The 18,364-nt window shown below is 46.2% G+C and overlaps 1 protein-coding gene across 1 annotated transcript in view; it reads left to right on the top strand.

The window, feature by feature from the left end:
- The window catches only part of GGA2 (golgi associated, gamma adaptin ear containing, ARF binding protein 2), a 336,280-nt gene that overhangs the window by 207,411 nt on the left and 110,505 nt on the right, over nucleotides 1-18,364 (top strand). The window contains exons 10-11 of the mRNA XM_069647399.1: nucleotides 16,549-16,671; nucleotides 18,057-18,206. Of these exons, the coding sequence (XP_069503500.1) occupies nucleotides 16,549-16,671; nucleotides 18,057-18,206 (273 nt within the window). The remainder of the gene's footprint in view (nucleotides 1-16,548; nucleotides 16,672-18,056; nucleotides 18,207-18,364) is intronic.

Raw genomic sequence — 18,364 nt, 5'->3', positions numbered from 1 at the left:
ATCTTGTATGGAGCGGAAGGGTTACCAGTCATTTGGTCGAAAACCAAAGGATCGAATGCCATTTGATCGAGTCAAATGGTCGAAAAAAATGGTCGATTTATTTTTTTAATTTATTTTTTTATTTTTTATGGGGGGTTCCCCCCGCAACCTGCCGTTTTCTTTATTAAAAATATTTTTTAACCAACCAAAACTAAAAAAATATATAAATAAATAAATAAAAAATTCAACCTTTTTTTTTCCGACCATTTCACTGTCGATCAAATGGTCATTCGATCTTTTATTATCGACCATTTGACTGGACACCAAGTGGAAGCCATGCCAAGCTTACCTAAAAAGATTTGGAAAGTACTCGAGAGCCACTTCTGAAGGAAAGTGCTCAATCTGCCAAATTCTACGCCACTGGTCTTGATAAGGCGTAAATTGAGCCAGTTGTCATTACAATCACTGGTGGAAAGGAATACAATGATGCTATACAGAAAACTCGTGTTGGAAAATTGCCCAAAGCTACTGGCGGCAATAAATGACGAGCTGAGGGGGAGACGCTGCACAGTCCTAAATCAATGGGTAGAAGAACAAGAAGCCAAATTGCTAGAGATCCAATGTTCAAAACAAGATCTGATCGAAAACCCAACAAGGATAAAAAAAAAATGAATGAACTAGACTGGATCGGAACGTGTGACCTAGCAGTTACATACAAACTGGTCTCGCACCTCCCGCCTGAAACACGGAAACTCCACGTGCTACAAGCTTTCATGGGCAAATATCCAAACAGAAAGTTGAGAAACACTTTTTTAAGAGCACGACTAAATCTCCTCCACACAAATGAAATTCTAGCCATCAGAGGCATGGCGAGTTCAAATAAATGTAGATTCTGCAAAAATCCAAATGATGTAGAGACAACGAGGCTTCTATCATGCTCAGGGGTGGAAAACATCAGGAAACCCTATCTGAAGCACATCTTAGCCTCAGCTTACATTTTTGAAGAAGACCTCTGGTGGTGAAGATTGATTGGAGGACAAAAGACAGCGTGGGTGACCGCTACAGCCAAAATAATGGACTTGATTTTAGCAATTCCAGACAAAGACATGGAATAAATCTAAACAGAGACAACGACATAAACTTAAAACAATCCATCTTGTAAAAACCGTGTTGGTTAATTCAATAATAAAAAAAAATATATATATTTTTCAATTTCTCTCATCACCTGTGAAAGCAAGGAGGCACCACAGAAATGTATGGTGCAGTGCAAGAAGGGTGCACAGGGTGCATACAATTATGCATGTGGTGTGCTAAGACCAAACTTGAGAGATTGTTAGGCAGTGCACAAACCACACTGCACAGTTATATCAAAGCTGACGCATGAAACCTAAAATCAAGTGCAATTCCTGGTACGACTCAGACCTCGTCACCCTTAAAAGCAAGTGTAGGTTGGCTAAGAGGAAATGGTTGGCATCTTGTACATCCTCTGACAAACTGGCCTGCCGCCTGCTCCACATGCAATACCGACTCTTTGTCCTCACTAAGAAGAGAGCTCACATCCAGGCCTGCGTTTCTGCAGCATGTAACAATACGGCAGAACTCTTTAAAATCTGCAAGAAGCTGGCCAATCCTGACGCAATATCTACCTCTCCTATCCCTTTCCAGGCCCTCAGTACGGCCCTGGCTTCTCACTTCATCTCTAAAACCCAGGACGTCGTGTCCACCCTCTCGGCCTCTGCTGCTTCTCCCTCCACTCTCTCCTCTTCCTCTGGCCTCCCTGCAGCTACCCCCTTCCCTTCTCTTCCTTTCCCCTCTTCTCCCCTGATGAGGTTGGTAAACAAGTCCAATCGATGAAAACCTCATTAAAACCATCAAGGACCACATTGACACCCTGGCTCCAGCCTTGGCTGACTTCTGTAACCACTCCTTTGCCTCTGCAACCTTCCCCTGCCCCCTGAAGCTCTCTCTTGTGCACCCTCTTCTCAAGAAACCCTCAGCCAACCCCTCCCTCCCAGAAAATTATTGCCCAATTTCTATCACTCCTTTCCTGGGCAAACTCCTGGAAAAGCTGGCCATCTCCCAGCTTAATCTTCACACCGAATCTGCCGGTTGCCTCCATGACCAGCAATCTGACTTCAGAGCAGTCAGAACACAGAAACTGCTCTCCTGAACATCCGTGAAGACCTGCTCTCTAATGTTGATTCTAACCTCCACTCTGTCTTCATCCTACTGGATCTCTCGTCTGCCTTCTACACAGTCAACCATGCCATCCTGCTCAACCGGCTCAGTGATAATTTGTGTATCACTAATCAGGCTCTGACCTGGCTGACTTCTTTCCTCTCTGACCGACCCTCCCAGGTCCAACTTGGGCCCTTCCTCCCCTCTATCTCTCTCTCCACCTGTGGTGTTCCCCAGGTGTCTAACCTTTCTCCCTGGTTGTTCAATCAATACCTGGCACCTCTTGCCCACCGCATTGCTGCTCTCTGCTCCAACTTCCAGTGCTATGCGGATGACACCCAGCTTGCCTTCAGGCTCCCCTCTGCCACCTCTCTTCCTTCTATCATCCCTGACTGTCTGCAATCCAGGAGTGGTGCGCCACCAATGATCTATGCCTGAATTCCAGTAAAACAGAGATCCTCCTCATTGGCACACCTGCACCCCCCTTTCCTGCCACTCTCTGGCTGGCTTCCCTTGGCCCTCTTCCTGCTCCCACATTTGAGGCCAAGAACCTCAGGGATATCTTCGACTCCACCCTTTCCTTCTCTCCTCACATTTCCGACCTCTCTAAGAAGTCAAACTTCCAATTTCCCCTCCTCAGAGGTATTCTTCCTTTCCTCTCCTTCCCCCAGAAGCTCACTGTCTCCAGAGCTCTGGTTCTCTCTAGGCTTGACTACTGTAACAGCCTCTTTTTAAATCTACCTGCCTCCATTCTTCGTCCTCTGCAACCCATCCAGAACAGGACTGCAAGACTTGTCCTTGGCCAGGTATTGTATCTCTCCAGCACTGAAATCTCTCCATTGGCTCCCAGTGGCTGCAAGTATCACATTCAAGACCCTTTGCATTGTCCACAACGCCTTCTGGTGCCTGGGACCAAAATACCTCTAGCTTTCTCTTCTGAAGTATCTTCCTTCCCGTGCTCTTCGCTCCTCATCCTCCAACTCCCTGAGGGTCAGTCACTTTTCTAAGCAACAAGCTGGGGGCAGATCTCTTTCTTCGTCCAGCGCCTCCCTCTGCAACAGCCACTCTGCCTCCCTGAAAATTGAGCAGAACCATCCCCGGTTCCGGAAGCAGCTCATGACTTTCCTCTTTGCTTCTGCCTTCTACCTTTCTCTTCCCTGCTGATCTCCTGTCTGATATTGCACTGGTTACCTGTCTACCCTCTGAACCTTGGGCCAAGGTGCCTGCCCTCCCAGTTGCTCACTTGCACCGCCTCCTGGCAAACCTGCACTTGGGACTGTATTTGCCACCCTACAGCCCCCCTATTTGTACTTATCTAACACCTGTTGTCTGCATGTAACCCCTGCACTGCCACCTGTTGGCCGCACTCCTTTTCTATGTCTCGCACTCCTCCCCCCTTCCCCTCGCCTTTTTCCCCTTCCCTCTCCCCTGCACTTGCGCGATCTCAGTGTCACTTGGCCTAGTAAGATCATTGTTTTGTCCTCCTTTGTTCACCTCCCTTGCCTCGTCGCGCCTTGAAACACTTGTGTATAGGCGCGCTATAAATAAAGTATCATATCATATATCATATCATAGCACATTCAATCCATTGCAATGGTTTGTTTGTAACCTACATTCATAGGTACAGTTCCAGCATATTCACTCAGCCTCTTCCGGGGTCTATAAAATGAGTATCGTTGTGTTGGGTAACAATGCCACCTGCTAGCAGCCGCCACAGGGGATTCAGTGTGTATTGTGCACTGTATAGTGCTCCACCTTAAAGCTTATCTTTTTCACCCTGGCTAGTGAAACTGTATGGGCAATTCATCACCAAGAGGCAGTGTTCTATGTGCACCCTACACATGTTAGTCTTCACTCACCCAGTGATAGGGGTGATTGGCTAGTCTAGTCAAGCAATGTGGGTCATGCAGGGAGCAAAGGAAGCTACCTATTTCCTCTTCTGTCAATTATGTCCTTGTGAAATATGCTGGAGAGATACTGTACATCGAGGTAAATTGTGGGAGGCAGGACAGTCCATTTCACTCACACTTACAACAGAAACCATTAAAGAACAGGCGCAGTACACGCAGGAGACATTCGCACACACAGAGAAAAGATACACCACTGGAAGCTGCAGTTAATGCTTTATTCCATCATGGTCATACAGAGAACAAGTTTGTCATGTGGCATTGACCACTTACCCGACAGAAAGCCCTCTGTCTTTAAAAGTATTAAGGTGAATGTCTAGAATCTGTGGATGTGTCACCAGGGGGGATGATTTCATGGTCACACCCGGTAAAGGCGAATTGGCCAATCACAATCTGCCTTTCCTGTGCGCGATTGTGCATTCACCACCCGTGGTGTAAAAAAAAAAAAAAAGAGTCAATATAAATGGCTGCCGCCACAAAAATATGAAAGAGACTAGGTCCTTTTCAGTTGACGGTGGCCATTTTGGAACCTGTTTTCCATGGCCACGGTCATCCAAAAAGGGACATAGTCCCTTTTCTATTTTAATGGCGGCAGCCATTTTTTTCATTCCGACGGGAGATGTGCTTGTGCTGAGCACATCTCCCGTCAGAAGGAAAAAAAGAAAACTATTCGCACCCCTGGTCGAACATGGCTTTAGCATCCACAGCCCGAGCTGAGGCCGTCGCATCGCTAGAGGACTACAAAGCTTGGTCTGGCGGGCCATTAAACCACATGTCTGCCCCGGCACCAGGGCATGAAAGCTACATTCATGCCTCGAAAAATCTTTAGAATCATGCCACACCTGCAGGTCGAGTAACCCAGTTTAATTATTCGACCTGAGATAAATTAACTTGACCCATAAACTTGTTGGCATCATTTTGTTTGTACTGAAAAACCCTGGTGATGTATGATGTATGAAGAAACATGACTATCAATGTTAATGCACCTTTTTAAGATTCTCCTCCTCCTGGACACATTGTAACACAATTTCTTATAGATCGCAGAGAGTGGGGGCCACGGATCTCCCGGCAGGTGTCACCTGTTGCTAGATCATGTACATACCAGCAAAGAAATGCATGAATTAACGGCACCGGTAATACTGGTGCCAGTGATTCAGGCAATCCCATCCCACGGAGTCCTATCGGACTCCATGGAATGGGAACTTACTGCTGTCTCCACTGCCCATAATTTCCAGGTAATACCAGGATATTGGGCCGCTGAGACGGTAGGGTCAGTTTGCCGGTATGCTGCCGGAATTACCAGCAGGGTACCGGCAAACTCATAATGAAGGCCTAAGTCTAAACATAAGGAATTGAGATAGGGTTAGGCAAGATAATCCCATACACAATGGACCATCACCAGAGGCCTAGGTTAGTATATGAGTGTGAATTAGCGTTTGGACCTTTTTTAAACAAAAAGCGCAGTACATAGTGCAGCATGTTGTTAGAAAGAATATGGTTAGGAAGAACACCGAATGTCCAGCCTTGAGTTTCACCAGGCAGAAACTTTTTAACAAATGTTGTAACTTCCTCTCTCTACATACTAAAGAAGAAAAAGGAACTATCTGCTCACTAAAACGTCCATTCAAATTGCATTAGTTCAATTTGTTAAGATTGTTATTCCATCTCAGTCAAACAAGATTTAAGTATATGTTATGACTGACTATCAAATTTGCTGCTATTGTAAATAGTGTTTTCCAATGTTTTAATCTTTATACTGTGTAAAATAAATGTTTAATGTTCCTTCACTGTTTTTCACTATCCTTGTAAAATATTTTCTTTTTGAAAGGTTGATTTACTCAGCCAACCAAAATAATGGTTGGATGCAGGTTGATGCCGAATTATGTTAGTATGAGTAACAGTATATGTGTGTATTGAAAGAGTCAATCCATTGTACCCCATAATGCAGCCGATCACTAATAATGATTGACTCCAATGCAGCTGCCCCTCCTCCGAGCCCCTTACTTTTGATCTGCCCTGTCAGGAATGTACAAATCGTAGCCCAAATGGCACAGTTATTCCAATGGAAGATCAGCTAGCCTCAACTATGGGTCCTTGCTCCACACAATGACCCTGTAGTGGTTGGTCCAGTGCTTGCTGCAGAAGTCATTGTGCTTGGAGCCTAGGGAGTTGACTTTGTTACTCTCTGCCTCACTCAAGGTCTGGCAGATACCACCTAGACTGCAGCCTTCACCCTCCATGGACACATCTAACCTCACCATCCAGGAGCTATCCTTAGTTTCAACCTACCCCAGCTAGCTCCATGCCCAACCATCAGAAGTCAATTAAACAACTCAATATGCTCATTTCTCAACCCCTTTGCAATGCTTTGCTTCCTCAACACCAGAGCTTGGGCTACCAGGCTTTGAGCACACTTGAGTTCAAACTTATACATTCCAAACATGCATGAATCAATAAACAACTGGTCTAATTTTCAATGGTATAACAAGCCACATTTACAAAATCCAATTACTTCTGTGCACGCTGTGGAGAATCAGCTATGATTCTCTCAAAATACTGGATCAAGGACTCTTCTCACGTGGCCAGGACACAACAGACACATATTGATCCAGTCCCTGGGGAAACCCGACGATGGGTGGACGAAGAATAAAGACCTTAGTACCCCTACAAATGCAGGTATTGCTATAGGACAGAAAATCCAAAGATCCCTAAATGTTTTGGAAAATTTGGACTGCGAGTACCAGAAATCCCTAACTACTGAGAAGTGGAAGAGGCGACTAGGAGCAGTACACACTTCCTTACTCAAATGCCTGTGACTCACGCAAACACTATCGAGGTGCACGACCCGCGGTTTAGAAAATAGGACCATACAGCATGGTCGCGCACCATGCAGCGTCCGTCCTTCGGGATGGAGGATCAAAAGACCTATGTGTTCATGACCCCGTTTGATGGTTGCGGACCACACAAAGTCTCCACAGGAGCCGGTATGCTCGGAGGAAAGAAGGTGCCGCAGAGGATTGTGCTTGGCCCCTAGGAGACAGGAACCAGGTCTGGAGGATAGGGGGGGCTAACAGCAGGAGGGAGAAGAAGACAACAAGGGAGGTAGTAGGAAGTAACAACCATAGTGAGAGAAGTAGTTTAGAAATGGGAAGAGAACAAATATCAAAGGGTGGAGGTAGGCGGAGTGTGAAAGTAGAGGGTCAACAGAAGGAGAGAGGAGAACATTTTAAGAGTCCAGTATAGAAAAGGGTCAGGAATGAGCAGGACATGCAAGAAGTGAGAGTGACACTGGGCGATAGAAGGCACCATCCCTAACTCCATATAGTACTAACCAGGATAGGTTAGGGAAAGTATAGAAAATCCCCAGGGAGTTACTCAGCCGTTGGTTTAGGGAAATCACCACCAGTATTAGATAGCAAACAGACAGACATGTGTTACTGTTGACCAGTACTAACCTCCCGTTACTGACACCTGGGCTAGAGAGGAGGGAAAAGGCCAGGGAAGTTGCGATAAGACATGGACATAGTGCCAATTCCCCAAGAACCCACTTAACCCGGACTACTGCCAGAGAAACCCTTAAACCAACCACTTGTAATTTTAAATAAACACCCTTGGAATGTTACTGGTGAGCAGAGTGGTTATTTGTTGTGGTGCTCTGCCACACTTCGTACCGTACTTCACTGTAAAGTGATGCTTTCAACGTAAAACAAACAAGGAATTTGGTAATCGGGAACAAAGTTCCTCTTCACTGGTAGCCATAGGGGCTGATTAGTGTCTTCAAAGAGAAGGTTAGTGAAGCAAAAAGGCTTTAGATACCTCGTAACGTCTGGTCTGGAAAAAAACAACAGTAAAAAGTTGGGGAACAGGCTTTTCCGTTTATGTCTATGGAGGGAAAGCAGAAAAAAGCAAACTTTCCTAACAGTTTCCATCAGGCTGTTGGGTGTCTTCTAAGTCTGTCTCTCGTTGGCTCTTGCAAACTGTGCTCTTGTTTTCCCTCCTAGGATAGGCCGTTCAACTTATGACTGTTAATTTCCTTCAATATCTGCTGAATGGTTGAGGTCAATGATTGGTTGATGAGTGTTAAGATGGATATCCAAAATCAATCCTGGTGGTGAATTTTGGGAGGCCAGCCTATTATGGTGAACAGGACAGACACTGAAATCTGGTCAAACCCATTCAGGGTAGGTAGCAGAACGTCAAGGTTTAGGCTAAGGACAGGGGGGCGGAGGGGTTAGAGTGGTCCAGGGCTACAATGAGACACACACAGAGCACTCCAATAATTCTGTTTAGACAGAGTAGTACAAAAATATACAATGATTTATTAGGCCTTTAAAATGCACTTTAAGCAAATAAACGTTCAGATAAGTATTGTCACACAATACAACACAACATAACATATACACATTCATCCATGGGGATTCTAGCGAGAACCCCAACACTTTATCGTAAGGACAGTTAAGCAACAGTTTGGCAGAGTTATCAGCAATAAGCCCGATAAACGTATGTGGTAATGTCAGTGGAAGATAAAAAAGCAATTGATACACAACCTGTGCTATACAGATAAGTAATCAGTTAGAAAACATGGTAAAACACTTAAGAAAAACCCTAACACTTACTTAATCCAGCCCTGAGATGGAATGGGGACTAGTGCCCAGAGTGACCAGTTCCACAGGTCGTACTGTTCAGGTAGGTTCACCATTGGATTGAGCGATGCCAGTGGTTGTGATTCAATGTTCCAAAGGTTAGGGAAAGATCAAGTAAACATCTCTTTCCATCCTTCCACTCTAGAAAAGGGTTGACGGGAGATCCTTGACTAGAACAAACACCAATTTGAGTGAGGCAAGGGACAGATAGGGCCAGGACTTTACGCCCGTTTGACCCTATGGAGGCCCGGTTGGAAAAGAAACAGGTATGTGAATTTACCCCTACTCTGATTTTCCCAAAGACCACTTAAGAAGAGGTTCTGGAATCTGTTGGGGTTATGTACCTCCATGCTTGCTCCGGTCAAGGGAGCCCCAGTGGTCGTAGGTGCAGAGGTCATTTTCGTGTATGGGATTAAGTTTTGGTTGATCACGCTAATTATGTTTCTAGAGACTACGCAGCTGGTTACTCTTTCAAAAAAAGGAAGAAGACTTCTTCAGAGCAGGCAATCTCAGGAGACCTCCAGGGAGTTGTAAGGAACTTGTGGTGGCAACAGTAAAGACAGACACAAGTGATCACAGTCAAGGGTGTTTATTAAACTCTATAGGTAAGTTGGAAAAACGCCTGATCTAAAGCTAAATCTAAGATGGGAGCAAGCTTCGACAAATCAAACAATAATAAGGCTGTCCGAGTGGCGCCCTGTCAAAATAAAAAAAAAAGAAGTGTGGGATACTGTTCTTAAGAAAGAAGGAAGTGTTCACAAATAATAAGTCAGGATGCGGTAGTCGGAATCTCCCTTCCCCATGTTTTAAGAACAGGATAAGGTAAAATTTGGGAGCACAGCAAACGCTCAAGCTTTCCCAGCACGAACCAACAGTTCCGCTTTCAGCAATCAGGACCTTCGGTGGTTAAGTCACTTTTCTACCAAAAGTCTCTTGCTGCCGTGGGCCTGATGTGTTCAAAATAACAAAAAAAAAATATTTTCTGTTTGCACGTTGGGTGATGCTTTTCAGCCTTGGATCCTCCTCTTCCGAGCGCAGATCCCTAGAAAGTTCCTTAATGATACCAGGACACTCCGATAGCTTTGGTTTGTTGCTTTTGAGGGCCTGACAGGTTGAAAGTATCAGAACAAAGGTTCAACAAAAAGTTCTAAAGCTCTTCTCTGGTTTTATTTGGGTGATAGTTCTTCATCCCTGGGTTCCCCCTCTTCTGGGCTCAGACCCCTCTCGAATATCAGCTTTTCTTTGTCGGGTTCACTCTGGCATGGCATGCATTCAAAGGCTTTCCCTCTTGTACTTTGCTTTGTTGCATTCACAGGTCGGTGGGTGTTGGCATCTCACCCTTGGATCCCTTTCTTCCGGGTTGAGATCTGACTTGACTATTTGCCTCCCTCGATCGGGTTCACTGTGGCTTTCAATGCAATTTTCTTGGTAATATTCTCGAATCTTAATGTCTTTTTATATGCTTCATTGTGGACATCCCTCGACCAGGTTCACTCTTGTCAACACATTGTATATGAGGACTTTAGACTTCGCCCCCTCTTTATCGGCATCCCTCTTTCGGGTTCACTCTTCACAATCTTGTCAATCGTGCCTTTTCCATTCAACTCTTACGATGCAGGATTCACTTCCGTTAGCTTCACAATTATCTATCGGTCAAAGAATTTCAACTGTACAGAGTATTTTATAAGACCCCTGTATGACCACTTTGACCCTTTTTCTTGTCTTTCCCAAGGCTTTCTGGTACTGGTAGTTTTAACAATCGGGTAATCGCCCAGAGCTTTCCTGAGTGAGCACCCACATGGTGCCTGACTCCCCTGTTACTGGTTTTCCCGCTTCTAGCATCAATAGCTCTTTATGCTTTCACAGTTCAATTAGCTGTTTGCTACTTTTCGTTCAACACAGTTCGGTTTCTTATTGACTCTCCCCTCGACTCACCGGGTGTGATGATCTGCTGGGCTTTCTTTCTTTTTGGACTCAAGGTTGGTACCACAGAGACAAGCGTCTCTCCCCGGCTTGGTTATCAGCAGAGAAGGGTCTCATGTACCGTTGACATTTGCTGCAACACACGCTGGCTATTGTTCACGGTCTCACAATTCCTTCTGTAGAGGTTTCACTGCCCTTGGTCGGAAAGGGGAAGGTCGCTTCTCTCCTTGTCACCGGTATGCACGGCATTACTCCTCCTGTTGAACTGCTGTGCTGAGTTATCTCTCACGTCGTGCGGTCTGCCTTGCTCGTATGGTGCTCTTGTGCTTTGCCTTTTATCCCTGTGGGAACGGGAAAGGGCTGTTAGCTGTGTGCGATTCTGGTCAATTGCCTGACTTTGCCTGACCCTGGTGTTGGGACATGTCAGGGAAATGGCTTGAGTGTTAGTCCGTCGTCCTTCGTAATATGCAAAAGTGTTTGCGTCGGAAAAGGGAGGATAAAGTGTTTGCGTATCCTACATGGTAGGTTGGGGAAAAGGCGTCATAAGACGGGGGATACTGTGTCTCACCATTCGGTGTCCCACTTCCACTCCACCTCCGGGTGATCCTCCCTCACTGGTCCACCCCCAGGAACTGGATCCAATAGCGATGGCCGTGTCCTGGCCACCTGAATGACAGACCCTCTGGACTAGTCAGGGAGACACATTCAGATTTCTCACAGTGCAGAAAACAGGATTCAACGGGACTCACCTCATCAGGTGGTGACAGGCGATCTTCAGTTGGCTAACAAAGGAACAGACATTGCACAACCTCTGTTTGAACTAGAAGTCTGAACATGCATGTGACGGCGTCTTGTAGCAAAAGTTGAAGATCCTCCAAGTTCCGAAAAATGCACTTGGAACGGCGACAGCTGTAGTGAGGTTGCCCAGGAGCGAGCGAGTCAGTTCACCAGGGGTCCAGGCATACTTCAGAAGGCTCAGCAGGCTTGTATCCACGAGCAGGGGTCGAGACTGATTGTTCCAACCGGTCCAGGGGTCAACGGACTGACAAGGGCCTTCTTGAGGTCAGGACAGAGGAGCAGGGCTTCTCTGGCACTTGCTGCAGGCAATGTTGGTCAACTGCAAGGGTCGTCCTCTGGTTTTCAGTGGGCTGCATTTCTTCATAGGTGTCTTGGCTCCAACAATGATCTGCCGTATTGGCTGCAGGAGTCCTCCTTGTATACAGGATTTGTACTGAAGTCACCATCATGTCCACCAATGGTAAGGATCTGCACCATTCAAACTGGCTGGGACTGTCCAATCATAAACAGCCACTAGCCTTATATTTTGCGCAGCAACAAACACTCAAGGGCACAAATGTGGACTGAGACCGGATAGTCCCAGCTCCCACATCCGCCCACCCACATTGACTGCCACTTTGCTCAGAAAACAGAGGCTTTGCCCGAGAAAGGGCTTGCCATAGATGTTAATTCCACACCTGAGCGGACAGGAAGAGGCCAAAGTACAAAACGGCCAAAGGACAGGTGGAAATCTCGTGGCATGGCCCTTTTAGAGTATTAACATGCTAGACAAATATCCACTGCCATCAAACCACCATGAACACATTGCATTTGTGATCACAAACTTAGAAAATAAAACGTTATGAGGATACAAAGTATCCTAACTGCAGTCCACTTTAAGGGAATGTGTGCAGCTTAAAAATCCAAGAAATCCTCGAAGAGAGATGTTGGGCCTCATTATGAGTTTGGTGGCAATTCGACAGTAAATCTGCCAAATTACCACCAGGCGCAATGACTATTACCACCACTTGGTCCTCTGGATTTACCGCAGGATTTCAAGTGGTTGTACGCAGGTGCAATTTCCCACTTTTTGAGTCCATGGGACTCCATGGAAATTCAGTGGATTTACCACCGAATAAGGTGATGGATTCATCTCTAGGTTTTTCGTGGAGGTAAATCTCCCCCTTTACCGTCAAACTCATAGTACAAGAGTGTGGTAATGCAGAGGTAATATGGCAGTAACAAAATAACGACCGCATTACCACCATTTTTACCTGCACCACTGTATTTGGTCTCTCAGCAGTGATAGTCTTATGGACTTCTCAGTTTCCCCATAAGAATTTGCACAAAGCAAGGGAAGTAAAGCAGAAGGATTTTCTTATCTTTAAAATGTCAGATCAGCAGTCTAAACAAAGCAAAAAGAAAGGGTGTCCCATAGAATTCTAACGGAGGTAAGCAGCAAAGAAGAACATATTTCTTAACAATGAGCAAATGGCTTCTATTAGGGTTTAATTAGACCCACAAGATTGTATAAACATCTTGGAATGTCCTAGGTGGAACTTGGCAGCTCTGCATCACTCTGCAGTCTCTTCTGCTGGATGCACAATTTCCCCAGTTCGGGTGCTGGAGTACCTGGTTGGCGAGCGCCCCACTACTTGCCTCTATATTCTGGTCTACTGGGTACTCCACTTCCTTGTGTAGTATTCTGTGAAACAGAGCTAGCCAGGTGTGAGACTACACAGGGTTGTGAGTTATTGTGGCAAAACGCTCATGTCTCTCTGGCACCCTTGGCGCATGTACCCGAATTTATGCCTTACTTGCTAGGCAAGCCCACAACCTCTCCCCATTCGGTGGGTTGCTGGGCAATGTAGTCTGCTGCAGCACATGCATCAAAATGCAACGAAACAAGCTCATGAACTGAATTGATCAACTTCTCTTTGAGCATGGACCAGGCTTCTAGAGGTACTCTCCATTAACCCTATGGGCCCACATCTTCAGGAGGCCGGGTCAACCCAGTCCTCTGTATCTTGCTTACTTAATACGGCAGTCTGTGGAGTTCCTCCAACTCCCCACACCCTCTATAATGATATAAAGGCTGCCACCAGCCAGTGAAGCCCACACAGCCAGTGGTGAGACTGTTGCAGGAATCAGGGTTCCCTGGAACACCCTGTCCCTGAGGGACTTCGGGTTTCTCAGGAATGAACATCAGCATTTGCTTCTCTGATGATGCCTCAAACCAGTGTTACCCCTAGGTGAGGAAAGATAGCTGAAGGATCCCTGTTTGCTTAGGACAGGGTCTACATACAACTTCTACACTAGAGCTTGAATACAAATCCTGACAATCTGTACATGCCATGGATCCAAGCTTAGTGCATCCCGGACTCCTAACACAGATGGCTCTATCTGTTACTGTATCCATGGCCCTATTTTAATCCTGCCGCTGATTTTCTTTATAACTCTGAGGGTTTGACAATTCAGTGTTTACCCTCTGTATTTGTTGTGCGGGTCAATTAGAGCTCTGTTACAGTTGATGTAGGGTCTTCCATGGAGTTAATTCAAATCAACAAAAATGGTTTTAAAATTCATGCAGATTCCCTACCCTGGACACATTGTTGACGGTGATGTCACTGCACTGAAAAGAGGTTGTGCAATGCCTAGAAATAAAGAGAACACAGGCCTCAAAGAGGACAATAGCAAAGTATAAACTATCCCACAGTGCTCTGCAGCAGCACCTAGGAATAAGGACTGTAAATGGTCATCAACACCCATGGTCCACCTCAGGCAATGCCTTCTGATTCTGGTGACTCTAGGAAGGTCATGGGGAAGCAGTCCTTGGTTCCACACTGTCAAGTATGGTGGGTGTACTTGGCGGCCAGCTGGTCGTGTTGCTAGTAAAAGAGCTTCACTCTGACTCAGTGTCTCCTCTCTTTCTTGATATTAGCAAGTTTCAACATTCTTACTGGTGGCCTTTCTGTTTCCACCAAAGCCAGCGTGTCGCTCTCTACCAGCTAGCCTCACATTCAGAGTTCTTCTCAGGCCTCTCTGGGCTGGAGCCTCACTTGCTCTTGAGCCATGGTGAACGAGACCGCCCACAGTCCGGGGCCAGTTTCTTTGCTCTTTTGTCCTTTCTCGCCCGATGGGTTGAACCTACCACCTCCTATTATTTCTATTATTCTCTGGCTTACAATATTTATCCAGGTTAGGGGTCTACCAGCATGTATTGCTCCCCTCTGGGCATTCTCCGCCCCCTCTCTATACTTCTCACCCTCTCACTTGTATCTTTCTCCACTCCTCCTCTCTGATGTTACCCATTTCTCCTTACTACTCTTGTCTCTTCCCTAGGCGTTTGTCTTTACTAGGCGTTTTTCTTTGTTCTCCTCAATCTTTTCCATCTTTTGGTGTTCTACTGTTTTCCTTCTCTTGCTTGTCTTTCCCTGCTCCCTCAGCAACCTTCTCCTCTTGATTCTCCTCCCTCCTTTTCTCTATGGTCTTTCCCTGCTCCCTCAGCAACCTTCCCCTCTTGTTTCTCCTCCCTCCTTTTCTCTTTGGTCTTTCCCTGCTTCCTAAGCAACCTTCACCTCTTGTTTCTCCTCCTTCCTTTTCTCTCTGGTCTTTCTCTGCTGCCTCAGCAACCATCACTTCTTGTTTCTCCTCTCTCCTTTTCTCTTTGGTCTTTTCCCTACTCGCTCAGCAACCTTCACCTCTTGTTTCTCCTCCCTCCTTTTTTCTTTGGTCTTTCCCTGCTTCCTAAGCAACCTTCACCTCTTGTTTCTCCTCCTTCCTTTTCTCTCTGGTCTTTCCCTGCTCCCTCAGCAACCTTCACCTCTTGTTTCTCCTCCCTCCTTTTCTCTTTGGTCTTTCCCTGCTCCCTCAGCAACCTTCACCTCTTGTTTCTCCTCCCTCCCTTTCTCTTTGGTCTTTCCCTGCTTCCTAAGCAACCTTCCCCTCTTGTTTCTCCTCCCTCATTTTCTCTTTGGTCTTTTCCCTACTCCCTCAGCAACCTTCACCTCTTGTTTCTCCTCCCTCCTTTTTTCTTTGGTCTTTCCCTGCTTCCTAAGCAACCTTCACCTCTTGTTTCTCCTCCTTACTTTTCTCTCTGGTCTTTCTTTGCTCCCTCAGCAACCATCACTTCTTGTTTCTCCTCCCTCCTTTTCTCTTTGGTTTTTCCATGCTCCCTCAGCAACCATTCCCTCTGTCTCGCATTCTATCACTTCTGTCTCCTTCCTCCTCTCTCCTCATTCATGTTACTTCTCGGCTATTTGTCTCTTTCTCCTCTCACATTCTTGATGTACATCCCCAACTTCCCAGATTTTAGTTGCCTCCTTGCCTCTTTTTTGCACTCCTTCCTAGGTTGTGATTGAAGTCTTAATAGGGGAAACGGGAGCACTTTTGTGGGGCAAGGGACCAGCCTTGTAATTGGCTGGAGCCTGGTCGAAATACAACCTTCCCATGTGTGCCTTTTTGTAATTTGGCGCAGACTGCAGCTCTGGACACAAAATAACATTCCACCATCTGTGAGCTGTCTGACTCCAACATGGCATCACTGGTGTGGGGTTTTACTTCACATGTGTTCTGCCGTCCTCACTGCGAGCTCCCGTCTACCTTTCTGGGAAAGTTCTGCAAATGATGATCACGAAGCTATTAACCAGCAGTACCCTTTGCTCCTCTAATGAGAACAGTGACTCGCGAGGTCCTGCAAACGGACTTGTGGGACAATCTTGTCAAACAGGACATATTTAGGGACAGAAGGAGTTGGCCCTGAGTGACATACCTCCTCCAGGTAGCAATCAGGGAACAGGCAGTCGTCTCACTCTCAAGCTCCCCGATACAGATTGTAAGCCCTTGTTGATGTACAGGTCCGTAGCTGATGCAGAGTGGTGTCCCAAACTTCGCAGTGGGACGGTATGAGTGACAGAACGAGCTTGAATTCAGGACTCCAGAATACACACCCTTTGTGCATAGCCTAGCACACTGACTCCCTTTCGTATCCACCCTACCTCGCTTATATGTGGACTGGTGGAAAGGCACTGGGGTGGCGGGGGTTCATTATTGGGCTCATGACAACTTCTGCTGGTGGGCAGTAGCATCCTCATGATTTGATACATGTTCAGTTCTGATGGTTCTCTTCCTTCCACTCTCAGCTGAAGTTCTGCGGGCGAATGATAACCTGGCTCTGGAACTCGCCCAGTACCGCCGGATCGTGGGAGGGGACAGTGATGGAAGGAGTCCTGTGGCTGAGCCAGTAGAAATGGCAGAGATGAAAGGTACATGTCACTTCAGGAACACCATCACTCCAGCTTTCATTGCTGACACTTTTTTTTGGGAAAAGGGGAAAGGTGACGTCTCTCTTGTGTGTATATCAAGAGTCTACTTAAGGAAAACGTGGAGCTCAGGATAGCATTTACATGCGGACTGAGAACGACCTCTGTCTTATCATTCTGCGTTTGCAGCGCAAAATGGTAAATAAGCTCCTGAGTGGAGCTTCCACCTGTTTTCATTTTCCAACTGCACACAGTCAGGATTTAAGTCTGAAATTATTTGAACCTTTGCCCACGTCTGCTATGCAGTCCACACCACCGATTCTGATGATTCCACTATGTCCGACCAGGGCCCTCTAAAACAACAGCTCCCAGAAGGAGGAAGACCATGTTTGTGGGTCAGCTCACGCACCCTTGGCTCTGAACAAAGAGAAAGTAATACATGTTTTAAAGACATGCTAGTTATTCCCCCGTGCCCCGAATATGTCTGATATAATTATTGCCCCCATTTCCCAGATAATATACCCCATGTCCCTACCTGTGGTATTATATATTGCTTGTTTTCCAACACCTGTCTGACAATCTCCCGATCTGTATTTCATATCCTCTTTAGAACCCCTTTTCACTTGATCTATCAGGGGTTAGCCTTGTCTCTGTTTAACTGATCCAGACAACCTGTCTTGTTTAATAGCCTCCATATTGTATGAGTATAATCTCCATTATTCTTGAAAAACCTGTCCCAGCCTATTCTGATATAAGCCCTCCATTTTACCTTAATTCCCCCATCTTATGAACTGTATCTGATGGTAACCTGCCCACATGCCACTTTCGTGCTCCCATCTCAAGACCTTGGTCTGATCAAACGCACATCTAACTTAAATACCCCGTCTGCATAGCTGTGACCGATATTTGTGCACATCCATCTTTTAATACTCCATCTCCCATCCAGTGTTTTATTGTAGGCCCATCTCCCTTTGGACCCCCATCTCTAGGCCTCTATGGCAGAGTAGCCACTGTTTCACCTTACCACCCGGCCTCCCTACCCTAGTCGAATCCCAGCCCTATGGCCCTCTTTAGCATGCCATCTCTCTGCTTTTGTGTGAGCACATGCTTCCGATCCTCCTTAATAATCGCATTCCTTTATCTGCACCTGATAATAGTCCAATGCCCATCTTTGTCTTCGCATCTGCTCATCTGTGTTTAAAAATAGCTCTTGTTCCTCTTCAATGTCTCTGTTCTCCTGCCTACATCCGTTGTCAGACATTAGCCTAACCCCCTGCTGTCCACATATTGCAAATATATCTGTGGAGCTACCACGTTCTCAGAAGGAAGAGAGTTGGGATGTGGTTATATGTGATGGAGTTACTCATTTCATCTTCTTGTTTGCACAGAGCCTGTATCTGAAAGCAGTAATCGGAGCTATCGATTGATGGATTTCACCACACTAGAAGCTGCAGAGCAAGCGGTGCACCCCAGGATAGCTCCCCAGCTCTTCAGCACTCCTTCTGTCTGTCTGCTGGAGGAAGAGTTCCTGTCCTTAGGTGAGACTTGAATGGCTTGTTCATGATCATTTCTATAGCGTTTACCCTGCCTTCGACCTGGGGAGAGAGAATGAACAGATTTAACGATACAAATGAACATTTGAAAATGAGGATAGCATGTCTTGCACAACCTTGAGCAGGTTGTTTGTCGCTCCCTC

This window comes from Ambystoma mexicanum, chromosome 2q, assembly GCF_040938575.1.
Source record: "Ambystoma mexicanum isolate Mex_15411 chromosome 2q, UKY_AmexF1_1, whole genome shotgun sequence".
Classification (NCBI taxonomy): domain Eukaryota; kingdom Metazoa; phylum Chordata; class Amphibia; order Caudata; family Ambystomatidae; genus Ambystoma; species Ambystoma mexicanum.
This window is presented reverse-complemented; position numbering and strand designations above follow the sequence as displayed.